The sequence below is a fragment of the Pogona vitticeps genome, chromosome 6, assembly GCF_051106095.1.
Source record: "Pogona vitticeps strain Pit_001003342236 chromosome 6, PviZW2.1, whole genome shotgun sequence".
Lineage (NCBI taxonomy): Eukaryota > Metazoa > Chordata > Lepidosauria > Squamata > Agamidae > Pogona > Pogona vitticeps.
Genome location: NC_135788.1, coordinates 93,478,475 through 93,490,609, shown reverse-complemented (window position 1 = coordinate 93,490,609; position 12,135 = coordinate 93,478,475). Strand labels below are relative to the sequence as shown.

Below are 12,135 nucleotides of genomic sequence, written 5' to 3'. Positions count from 1 at the left end.
AAAAGCAACCTTCCAAATTAGACAGCTTTGTTTGTTTGGTACATACAGGAGCATAATCTTTAGCATTTTGTAAACAAATTTACAGATCCTTTTAAGGTGGAGAACACAGAGAGCATAGAGAAGACCAGCAGTGGCAGCTGATCACACGAAACTGTTTCTGGATGGATTGACTCACTTTAGTCTGCATTTGAGGATGGAGCTACACATCTGAATGTCTGTGCCACAGCTATATTCCTGCATCTAGAAATCTAGCATGGAAGGTGTAGCATTCCCCATTTATTAGGTCAATGGTTCATGTTTTGTTATGTAATGATTCATGCATATTCATGTTGCTGAGAGGCGGAGCCAAGAGAGATGCTATAAGAGGCGGAGTCAGAGAGTCAGAGTCAGTCAGTAAGAGTAACAGAGTCAGTAAGAGTGGAGTATGAGAGAAGGGGATAGAGTGTGGAGTTTGGGGGGAAAAAAGAATTAGGAGTGTACTACCAATTACAGTAGAAGGTTGTTGTTAATAATACCTTTACCTACAGAAGATATTCATGAATCAATTTCAATCTCTGTAATCAATAAACAAAAGTTCTATTTAAAAGACCTTGAAGTGTGGACCTGAATCTTCCTGAAGTAATGGCGATTTAGTGATCACCTGGTGGCAGCAGTGTAAAAGAGGGGATTGTTTGTCTTTGTGTGCTCTGAGGCTTGACAGTCAAGCAAGGGGCATGAGGGTGAACGCCACAGAAGGCTGGAATGCTTCTCTTCTTCCTGATACTTATTTTTTTTTATGTGCAGGGAGCCTTTTATACAGAGGACATTGAATCAGAAAACACAAGCTGTGCTGGGTCAGATACTGTATATATCTTGTCTAATCCAGCATTCTCTCCCCACAGTGGCCACTAAGTTTGAATGGTAAGCCCCAAACACAGAACTGTAGTGCCCTCCCACTTGTGTTTTCCCAGCAATTGGTATACAGAGACACAGGGCCTCCAACAGTTGAAGTAATGCACATCCCTCATGATTATATATAATCTTAGAACTGCAGAGCTGGGAGGGACCCAGTGGATCGTCAAGGAGGCACAGTGGGGAACTGAACTCCCAACCTCGGCTCTTCAGCCAGATACCTAACCCCCATATATATATTAGAGCTAAGCAATATCCAACCTACAGGCTGCAGCAACATGGCCCCTTGCGCCACAAGCACCCTTGAAAATTGTCCCAGGAAACGTATTTTGCTTGCTTTAAATGGGATAGATCACTGGTTCTTAACCTTGGGTTACTCAGGAGTTTTGGACTGCAACTCCCAGAAGCCTTCACCACCAGCTGTCCTGACTGGGATTTCTGGGAGTTGCAGTTCAAAAGCATCCGAGTAACAAAGGTTAAGAACCACTGGGATAGATCTCAGAAATTTGACAGCAGGTGCCAGGGCTATACAGTCCCTGCAGGGTCCTAAGGACAGGCAAATTTAACCCCAGTCATTTCTATCAAATGTTATCCACATCACATTATAGACTGAAGTGGAACATTTCAGAAGGGTTCTTGACAACATAATCTAAATGGGGAGAATCTAATACCGGATGGATTTCTGGCACATATAACCAAGTGGTTTGCATGGCCAAAGGAGCAGGAGGGAAGGATAAGCATGCTGTTTTATGAACACCGTTGGAATCAACCTCAGCTCTGGAAGGCACTTAATAACTGTCAGTTGCATCCTGCTAGCCAGTATCTTCCTGAGCCTGAGTCTGTCTCTCACACATATTTACTTTGCCTGGCATCGTGTCAAAAGGATCTGCTCAAAAGGTATCCCCAGGTGGAGGTGGATTTGCACAAGAGGAGAGAGAGAAATGAGGCGGCCTCCAGGAGCTGTTCCAAAACACCTCTGTTTCTTCACTGTCAATCAAATTCTTATTTTCTAGCTTTCTCACATATCCTTATTAAGGCTGACTACTCCAGCTCAAAGCTTGGAAAAAATCACTTTTGGGGGCTGTAACTTCCAGGCATGTCTCCTGCAACAGCATATTCCATGCTGGCTAGGTGGTTCTGGGAGTTCTAGAATCGTAGACTCATAGAATTAAAATGGGTAAGAATTCAGTTATTCTATAACTGAATTCGAAGGGGGCCTATAAGGCCATTAAGTCCAGCCCCCTGCTCAATCCAAATCAAAGCAGATCTGACCAATGGTGATCGAATTCATTTTTTTTCCAAGCTCTGCTCCAATTTGCCACTCTCCAGATGTATGAGATTATAGAAGGGATGGGAAACAAGGCCACATGCCTGGTCCCACAACTGTATGCTTGGCTCTGTCCTCCTCACTGAATTTGATGCCATGGCCTCACTGTGTTTTCTCCCTAAAACAAGGTGTTGGGTCCCTGCACACCTACGTAGTTGTGTGGAACCGAGGGCTTGTTTTCGTTTTACTTCCAAATCATATGCACTGCCTGATTTTGACATGCCCCCAACATGTTTGGAGGGAATGAAATAGGGCCCTGAGCCTGCCAAAGCTTCCCATCCTGAACTGCAGGGTCCATCCTGTGCTAAATCAGATGTTCGGGAACTGTGTTCCAAGACATTTGGGAGGCATCAAGCTGGGGAAGGCTGCGCTAAAGTACGGAAATGGTCACTCACTAGGCTACATGACTTTTCTGGTGCCCTTAGGTTTTCAAACGATAAAATAAATTTTAGCTAATTACCTGCCTTGCAAAAATGTTGAAGCTGAAGGTGTCCTACTTTGGGCACATCACGAGAAGGCAGGATTCTCTGGAAAAGATAATAATGTTGGGAAAGGTAGAAGGCAGTTGGAAAAGAGGAAGACCAATTATGGGCTAACTCCCTAAAGGAAGCCACAGATTTGAGTCTGCAGGAGCAGAGCAGGACTCTTGAGAACAGGACATTTTGGAGATCATTCATTCATAGGGTTGACATAAATTAGAAGGGACTTGATGGCAAATAACAACAATAATAACACCTGCCTTCTCATGAAGTGGGAAGTACACTTGCCTTTTTAACATACAGAGTGATTACTTTCCTTGTTTGCTGCTGTAAAACCGCTAAAAGGGGAAATGACATCATTTATGTTCCTTTTTTTATTTCCTTTTCCCTTCTTTTTTCAGCAACACACCAGAAACAAAGTAGCTTTGAAAAGAGAATATTTATTTATTTATTTATTTATTTATTTGTTTGTTTGTTTGTTTATTCGATTTATATCTCACCCATCTGGTATATTTTACCACTCTGGGCAGCTTACAGTGTATCATAAATACATACACAAAAACATTACCAAAAACAAAAACAAAAAAAGGAAGATGTATGCTTGATTCTCACCCAGTTTAATTAAAAGTGGCCATTACTAATGTTCAGTTCTGTGACAGATAAAAATTCAACAGGTCATTTCATTCCCAGACAGAGAGAGGCAGTGATGGTGGTTACTAGCTGCATCCCTCTTCCATCACACAGAGTACACAGAGCGATGAAATTTTGTTTGCAACCTTGCATGCTGCCTATAATTTGTGTGACTGGGAGGGACCTTTTCTAGGCTCAGTGATTGATTATCTATCCAGCACAATCATTACTTTCAGCCCTAGATTTCAAAGGGAGCCCTCCCTCTCTGCTGTGTGTTCCATGGAGAACATGGTGCTGTAATATAGTGTGGGTCAAGAGACTGCTCAGAGACCCTGTATCTATCCCCATCCCTGCATGAATGCTTAGGCTTTTAAAAAAAGGTCATAGAGGAAATGGTGACATCATAACAATGCCCCCTGGACTCAAGAGGGGGAGAGGCAGAGAGCCATTAGTTGTGGACAGCAAATCTTGAAGAACATTACAAGCTGGGAAAGGACGGTCAGTGGGTCCTCAAGCTCCACGTGTTTTGCCTAGTGGCCAGGCGGGAGGCAGGGTGCATATACATGGCTGGGAAGTCCTCTAAATGAAGCATGGGCAAAAGCAGATCTGGATTGACTGGGTGATCTACAGCAGTGGTTCTTAACGTGGGTGATAGCGCCCCCCAGGGAGCGATTTCATTTTTCAGGGAGGAGGTAGAATGAAAAGGGGCGGTGTGGGCGTGAAGGAACAGAAGGGGGGCAGTAGGAGGGCGCTGGGGTGAGCCAAACCTGTGAAGGCAGCTGCAGCCACGGTGCTGACAGTGGATCTGGTGCTGCCGCCAGACGATCCAGCTCTTTCTGCCTGCCACGTCTTGCCTTTCTCCCTTAGGGGAGGACAGAATGTGGATCAGGTGGAAGGAAAGGGTCTCTCAGGTCCCCATCCTTGCCCAGTGAAGCCCCATTTGTCCGTCCTGCCTTCCTGCCCAATGTCCCGCCCATTGCAAGGGAACCATGGAGAAAAACGGGTCAGTTTGGGGTGATGCGGCAGGATTTTTAGGGATCGGGCTGGCTCGGGTCATCCTGGGTGGGTGGGAATTTGACAGCTTTTCCGGCTTTTCTTGTTGTCCTGTTGCGGCTGGCTGGCTGTCAGGGGGGAAGAAAGTTCACCTGGCCCACTTTAAATGGCTTTGAGGGACGTCGGACTTGAGATTTTCCCCTGTCTTCCATGTACATGGGTGTGATGTGCCTCTATGTGTAAATCCTCTGGGAGAGAAAGCTCTCAAATTGAACTGAGAGCGCTGAGGCCAAAATCCACGGGGCTGTCACAGAGAGACTTAAGCAAATGTACTGCAGAAAGTCAGCTGCTCCTCTTTCTCCCTGAACCCTGAGGATCTGTTCAGTGAAAGAGAAAAGGGGAGCATGCCCAAGTGGGTGGTGGGGGCACTCCACAAGGTTTAGACTGCAACTCCCACAATCCCCTGCCCTTGGCCCACCTTCCTGCCCATTGCAACGGAAGCACGGAAAGAAACAGGTTGGTTTGGGGTGGCGCATCATCTCTCATTGAGCTATTCAGCAGTTCAGTTGTTTATTGTTCTGTTGGGTACTTGGAAAGTTGTTTTGAGGACTGTGAAGTGATTGGCATAAAACTTGAAAATTCTCAAAATCTTCTGAAAAGATAATGTGAAAATGTTACATTAAACAAGTTTCGTGTGTAGAAGGTTGCTTTGGTCAACAGACTTTTACATTATTCTAACAATTCTCCTTGAATTAAAAAAAATTAAACTGCTACAAGGCAATATACAACCCTAATTTGCTTCTCTATTTCCTTAATACAAACTCTACTATCTACAGAATGTCTCTCTAACTTTGCTCAGGCTTTTCAAAAAAATTATTTTGAAACCCAAGTGGGTTGCTATCTTGAATTTAGAGTTCAGACAGCACCAAAATCAATATTCCTTTCCTTTCAAACAAATACTCTATTATTCTAAGATTCTCTGATTCTTAAGATTCTGTTACGACTTGTAGCGGAAGTGACAAAACCAATTGCTAGCATATTACTTTTTGTGTAGATATACAGTATATATATATTGTCGCTCTGATTTTTGTTGCTTTCCTTCTGTAAAAAATGTCTGTGTCTTTTTAACCCTTTTTATAGTGTGCATGAATATATATTTTCCTTGAATTTTAATTTAATTTCAGAAATTAGTTCCTGCATTGCAGTTTGTTTTTAAATGTTACTGTTTTTTGGGGGGGGGGGTATTTCATTTTCTAGCAATTGAATTTTATATTCAGGGCTCATTGGATTTAAGTGTCTTAAATAAATAAATAAATAAATAAATAAATAAATAAATAAATAAATAAATAAATAAATAAATAAGAGATCCCCGCGGGGAGGGGGGCAATGATAACTTCCTCAATGGCTCAAGGGAGCGTTTCTTTCAAAAAGGTTTAAGAACCACTGACTACAGGAACTTGACATGGGATTCCAAATCCCACTTGGATACTGTAAGATCACACAGAGGTCCGGTCTCCTAAACTTCTTCTCTAACTGTATACCATGTTGGTTTAGGGTGAAGGAATATGTTGAGGTCCCAACCGCCCAACATCTCTACGAGAGGCAACTATGGCAAAGGACTTTTTGATCAAGAGATGGGACCTTTGCAGAGACAGCTCAGCCATGGAGAATATAATTTACTCAGGTTTGCCCCCATGTTGGAAAGCGAATTTTTGCAGGTAGTGTATGGCAGGACTGTCTTGGATGTTCAGTAAGTTTTGTCTTGTCACTGTAATTCCGATAACATTTCCTCTGTGATATCTCTAGGTATTACAGCTTTTCCTATGAATTCTGGAATGGTAGCACCCATTTCCAAGGAAATAGCTATGTTAGGGTGCAATCAGAGATGGACTGCTCGTGGCATGATCCTACTGTTTTCTGACAATCAGATAACATACAGCAGATTGTGAAGCGGTCCAACCCTGCTCTGTGCTCAAACCAGACCTTTTTTGCCCAGTGGTAGGATTATTTTTCTTTTCTTTTTTTTATTTTGAGAGCTAGGCTACAGTGATTCCTGTATGCACAAAAGGGTCGCATTTAGGGAGATCACTCCCAGCAAAGTGACCCTTTCCAGCACAATCATATGCGATCCTTTATCACTGCCTGATTGCATCCATTGTCTCTCCCATGTTGGCAACATTTTTGGAGTGGTGGTGGTGTGAAGAGTTTCCCAGCAATCACGTGATGTACATAGAAATGTGTCCCATCCTGATCCCAACCTTTGGTCCTTTGGTCTATTTGGTCCAGCTGTAAGGCTTTTAATTCTGGAGGGTGGTCTAGAGCAGTGGTCCCCAAATTTTTGTCTGCATGGGCCGGTTTAGCAGGGGTGTGTGTGTGGGAGCCGTGTGTGCGTAGGAGGGGGTCATGGGAGGGGCCATGTGTGTGTAGGAGGGGTTGTGCATGCATAGGGGCATGTATGCATCTGTATATGCGGAGGGGTAGGAGATTTGTCTCCATGGCCTGGTTCTGGCAAGGCCACAGACCGGGACTGAAGAGGCACGTTAAGACAGATTGCTCCCATTATAGCTGACCCTTTGCAATCATTTGCATGCTGTTGTAGCCTTCTGATTGTACCCTTTCTTTACCTTTATTAGACCCATACAGATGTACTCATCAAGGCTTCTTAGTGCACCACATATATTAATAATCCCGCTTTCTGTAATGTCTTATGGGTATAAAATGATTGTCTCCCTCGACATACTCTGCCCTAGAAACACCTTACAGCATTTCTATGACAGCCATGTCTAGCTGGCATACAGCTTATCCCTTGGCTACAGCCTGTAATGTCAAGTAATTAACATTTCGACAGTCCTCTTGTGTTAATGATGCATTGTCACTTTGTTGTCTCTCGTATCTTCACCCAGTCACAACTCCTGCCACCATGGGGATATGTGTAAATATAGAGGACATAGTATTTCCATGTGTCGTGTCTTAAGAAGTGGATTTTGATCCACAAAAGCTTGCACTGCAATTGATCTGTGCCAAAATATTTTGCCCCTTTAATTTTGTCAAGCGCTGGAATATTTAGTCATGTTTCCAGGCTGCATGAGATTAGGCTCTCAGGTCAACACTTGATTGACAAAGGTAATACTGTACCTTGAACTGCTTTATTTCCTATGATTATGAACAATACATGAAAACATACCTTTTTGGTAGTTTAGCAAAGCAGTGCAGCTCATACACTTTCACATATCCCAACTTACAAACACAGTAATGGGTCAGATAAGAGCCATATCCTGTGGGACTCATAATTACCAGGCAACTCTTAGGGGACTATACCATCATTGCAGAGAGGGCAGCCTAGAGGGAGTGATTAGCTGTACAGCCACCAAGCCCTCTGAGACCCTGCACCCCTGCTGCCATTCTGCAACTGCCAAATTGGCCACTGTGCTGCTGGTTTTAGTGGTGTAGTGACAGAAAAAGGAGACCCCCCCCCACTCCCCATGGTTTCCTTTAAAACAAGACTCAGAAACAGCAACCACCTGGTTTCAAAGCAGAATTGTATTTGGAAAAGACCTCTGGGAGTGCAGCTATACTTTGAAACAAGGCCAGCACTCCTTGTACACCTTGTTTTAAAGGAAAATATTGGCTATTTGGGGGGGGGGCAGACTGGGAAATTCAGTGTCAATGCGTGAAGGGAATATGGGGTAAAATAGAGTGTCCCACAAACCATGTACTGTTTAGAGCTTGGAAAGTTCCTAGAGAAAATAATTAATTCTTTTACATATTACAATAAGAGAAAGGTCTAAAAACGCCTTTAAAATGCTCTTCAATCTTGTTCATTACATTCCTTTCTGAGTGTAACTTTGTCACAGCTTCATTGTTGTTGTTTAGTCGTTAAGTCGTGTCTGACTCTTCGTGACCCCATGGACCAGAGCACACCGGGCCCTCCTGTCTTCCACTGCCTCCTGGAGTTTGGTCAAATTCATGTTGGTAGCTTCGATGACACTGTCCAACCATCTCGTCCTCTGTTGTCCCCTTCTCCTCTTGCCTTCACACTTTCCCAACATCAGGGGCTTTTCCAGGGAGTCTTCTCTTCTCATGAGATGGCCAAAGTAGTTGAGCCTCAGCTTCAGGATCTGTCCTTCCAGTGAGCACTCAGGGTTGATTTCCTTTAGAATGGATAGGTTTGTTCTCCTTGCAGTCCAGGGGACTCTCAAGAGCCTCCTCCAGCACCACAATTCAAAATCATCAATTCTTCGGCGGACAACCTTCTTTATGGTCCCGCTCTCACTTCCATACATCACTACTGGAAATACCATAGCTTTGACTATGCAGACCTTTATCAGCAAGGTTTATTGTTGTTAGCCGCCTAGAGTGGTCCTCACTGACCAGATAGGCGGGGTATAAATTAAATAAAATAAATAAATAAAATAAATAAATATGTCTGTGCTTTTTACAAGCTGTCTAGATTTGTCACCACTTTCCTCCCAAGAAGCAGGCATCTTTTAATTTCATGACTGCTGTCATCATCTGCAGTGTTCATGGAGTCTTTCACTTCCATCCACTTCCGCAGCTGAGCGTCCTTTCGGCTTTGGCCCAACCACTTCATAACTCTGGAGCTACTTGTACTTGTCCTCCTCTCATTACCATGTTCGACGCCTTCCAACCTGAGGGGCTCATCTTCCAGTGCCATAACTTTTAGCTTTTTGTTTCTGTCCATGGAGTTTTCTTGGCAAAGATACTGGAGTGGCTTGCCAGTTCCTGCTCCAGGTGGATTGTGTTTAGTCGGAACTCTCCACTATGACCTGTCTGTCTTGGGTGTCCCTGCACAGCATAGCCCATAGCTCCTCTGAGTTACTCAAGCCCCTTCGCCACAACAAGGCAACAATCTGTGAAGGGGATAGCTTCATTACCCCTCCTCAAGCCGCCTAGAGTGGTCCCAACGACCAGATAGGCAGGATATAAGTAGAACAAACAAACAAACAAACAAACAAACAAACAACCAGTTACAAGCAACTATTGTACACAACATGCCTTACATTTTATTTTTATTGTTCGATTACTATTACAAATTGGAAGCCAGAAACCTTTGCAAAGCATTCAGCAGTCTAGTAATAGATTCTATTCTAAATTTCCACCCACTGTTTTTTTTTTAAATCTTAAAACGAGATCCAAGCTATGGCTTAGTTAATTCTGTCTTGGTTGTTTTAATACAAAATGCCAGTGGACGCTTCTTTGCCTGTACTTTGGATTGGGCAAACCTCCAAAGGTCTGGACGCCACACACTCCTTTCCCTGGATACTGGAGGGATGCTTCTGTTCCTGCACTCCCACTTCAAAAAAGTATTTTTCTTAATTAAAAACAAAACAAAACAAAAAGGCCCCCTCATGCCCTCTAGTGGAGGTAAGGAGCAATTATCCTATACATCTCCTGCAGCTATTCTAGGTTTAGATGGGGACTTCTCCAAAATTGAGTTTGAGGGATGCTGGACTGGCTCCCACTTTGCCCCACCCTTGCCTTATGCCATTGGTGGTTTGTGTTTCGTGGTTCAAAAGGTCCTTATCCCAAAACTTAGGCCATTCCATCCATCATAAACTGCCTGGGCCCTACCTAGCAACATGTTGAAATCTTGGCGAAACAAACTCAGCTGTAATTTATTCTACAGCAATGAAATCCATTTCCACTGGGAGAGTCACTATGCTTACTTATGGCTGTCTTTAAAGGCTCAATTTCTGAACACCATGCTTTACAACTTCATGCAGAAGAGTCACCTTCAGAATAATGGATGAAGTGGGTAGAAAAAAAAGCATTCAGCAGGGAGGGCAGTGGTTCAGTCAGTATTATCCTCAGTGTGAGTTTATGGCTATTCCAACACAGAGAGACAAGGAAAGCTTTATGTAAGTTCTCACTGTTGGTTCATCCAGCTCCGAACAATTTACCTTAGCCTCTCAAAAACTGGGAATCCGTCAGATGCACTACCTAGCAATACTGTAGCTCGGTTTCAGACAACAGCAGAGCTTGGAAAAGTTACTTTTTGAAATAATAACTTATAGTATCCTCCATCCAGCATGGAAGTTGTAGTTGACAAAATTACCTTTTCCAGTCTATGGACAGAAGTAATTCTTAGTCCTAGCTGGAAATACCATGGTTTGAACCTGGTTGTTTAGAGCTTGTTTACTCTACCATTGCATTCCAGACTCTACAGCTTATGTTACTCCTTTTAAATGGAGATGCTGAGTTTGAACCTGGGACCTTCTGTATGGAAAGCACAACATATGTGGTCTGCCACTGAACTACAGCCTGTCCTCTGAAAGTACCTCTCTCCTTTGTACCATGTAGGAGAGGGTCACATTATTTAAATGAAATTCACTATTAAATAACTAGGTGGAAAAATAAGCAACTAATGGTCATCATTACAGGGCCTTATCATCCTAAGTAACAATTTCAGATTTCAAAGCAAGCCTGACAAGCAAAACAAGAATAATACGCATGATAGTTCTAAAGAACAGCTTCTCTTTCTTGATGTCCTTCAAAAGCATACTAGCTACTGATTATGGCTATGTCCAAAAGGTGCCATTTCTTCCTTGCATTCTGAAAACACTTTAAAAAAAACAGAGGACACAATTTATTGAAATTTGTTCAGAAGATGATGAGAATGTGGCTTCATGCAGTTTTCACTGTAAAATACTCCCCCCAAAACCAGGTACTCTCCAATTGTGTTGGACTACAACCACCATCATCCACTGCCACATGCTAAGGAGGGATGATGGGATTCTATCCAACACCTCTGCAGGATCTCCAGTTGGGGGAAGATTGTTGTAGAAGAATCTGCTACTAATAGCTTGATATGATTTGACTGCTATGATTGGTCCTGTTTCCATGGTTGTATGTAGGCCTGGATCTATTGCACAATCAAAGCTTAACAAAAAGGGCTCTGTGACCAGTGACTTTTTAAAACTGCAACTCCCAGAACCTCAAAGACCATGCTGAGTGAGAGATTCTGGGAGCTCTAGCCCAAAAAAGTAAGTTTCCTGATCTCTGGAACTACAATCTTGCCTAGAATGGCTAACACTGAATTTGGTTTTGGGGAAACTGAAGCAGGGAAAACGTCCTCTGAGGGTCCTTAAGTAAGCCGAACTTGGCTTTGGCATGTCAAATCCTGGGATCGATTCTGCCGTTCCTGAGTCCAGTGATTCCCAACCTTGGGTCCCCAGATGTTCTTGGAATGAAACTCCCAGAAGCCTTCACCACTAGCTGCGCTGGCGAGGATTTCTGGGAGTTGTAGTCCAAGAACATCTGGGAACCCAAGGTTGGGAATCACTGGTTTAGTTTTTAAACTTAAGCTACCAATTATGGGATGCTAGTGAGATGTCTAGCAAAGGGTAACTCTTAATACAATAATACATTGTAAAAAAAAAAAGGAATCTCTGGTCATTCTGTAGAGCAGAGGGTAGATCAGCATTCCCTCTTCACTTGACAATATTTATATTAATTATGTTAATCTATTTTCGTCTCTGTAAATAGCAATCTGGTTTGCAGGGGTGAGGGTTGGGTAGAATAGGGATGGACTTAACCCTTTGTCTCTTTGTGGGTCAGTTTAGGTCATAGAGAGCAGCCACATTAAGACAAATAATACATTATACAACAACAAAAAATGAGTTTGGCGAATATGTGTTGCACAGAGCTCTGTATTCTTGGTTCTGAAATAAGGCGTGGAATCATGGGATTCAACATAGGCAATTATTCTAAAAAGATAGAAGCATCTGAAATGTAGATTTATCACAGGATTCTAAGATTTTTTTAATCAAGAGGTTGACGAGTGCAGAAGCATTA

At 43.0% G+C, this 12,135-nt stretch overlaps 1 protein-coding gene across 1 annotated transcript in view; it reads left to right on the top strand.

The window, feature by feature from the left end:
• Positions 1 to 4,516: 4,516 nt before the first annotated feature.
• LOC110074897 (uncharacterized) overlaps positions 4,517 to 12,135 on the top strand; it is a 28,960-nt gene continuing 21,341 nt past the window's right edge. The window contains exon 1 of the mRNA XM_073003589.2: positions 4,517 to 6,038. Within this exon, the coding sequence (XP_072859690.2) occupies positions 5,886 to 6,038 (153 nt within the window). The 5' untranslated portion in view covers positions 4,517 to 5,885. The remainder of the gene's footprint in view (positions 6,039 to 12,135) is intronic.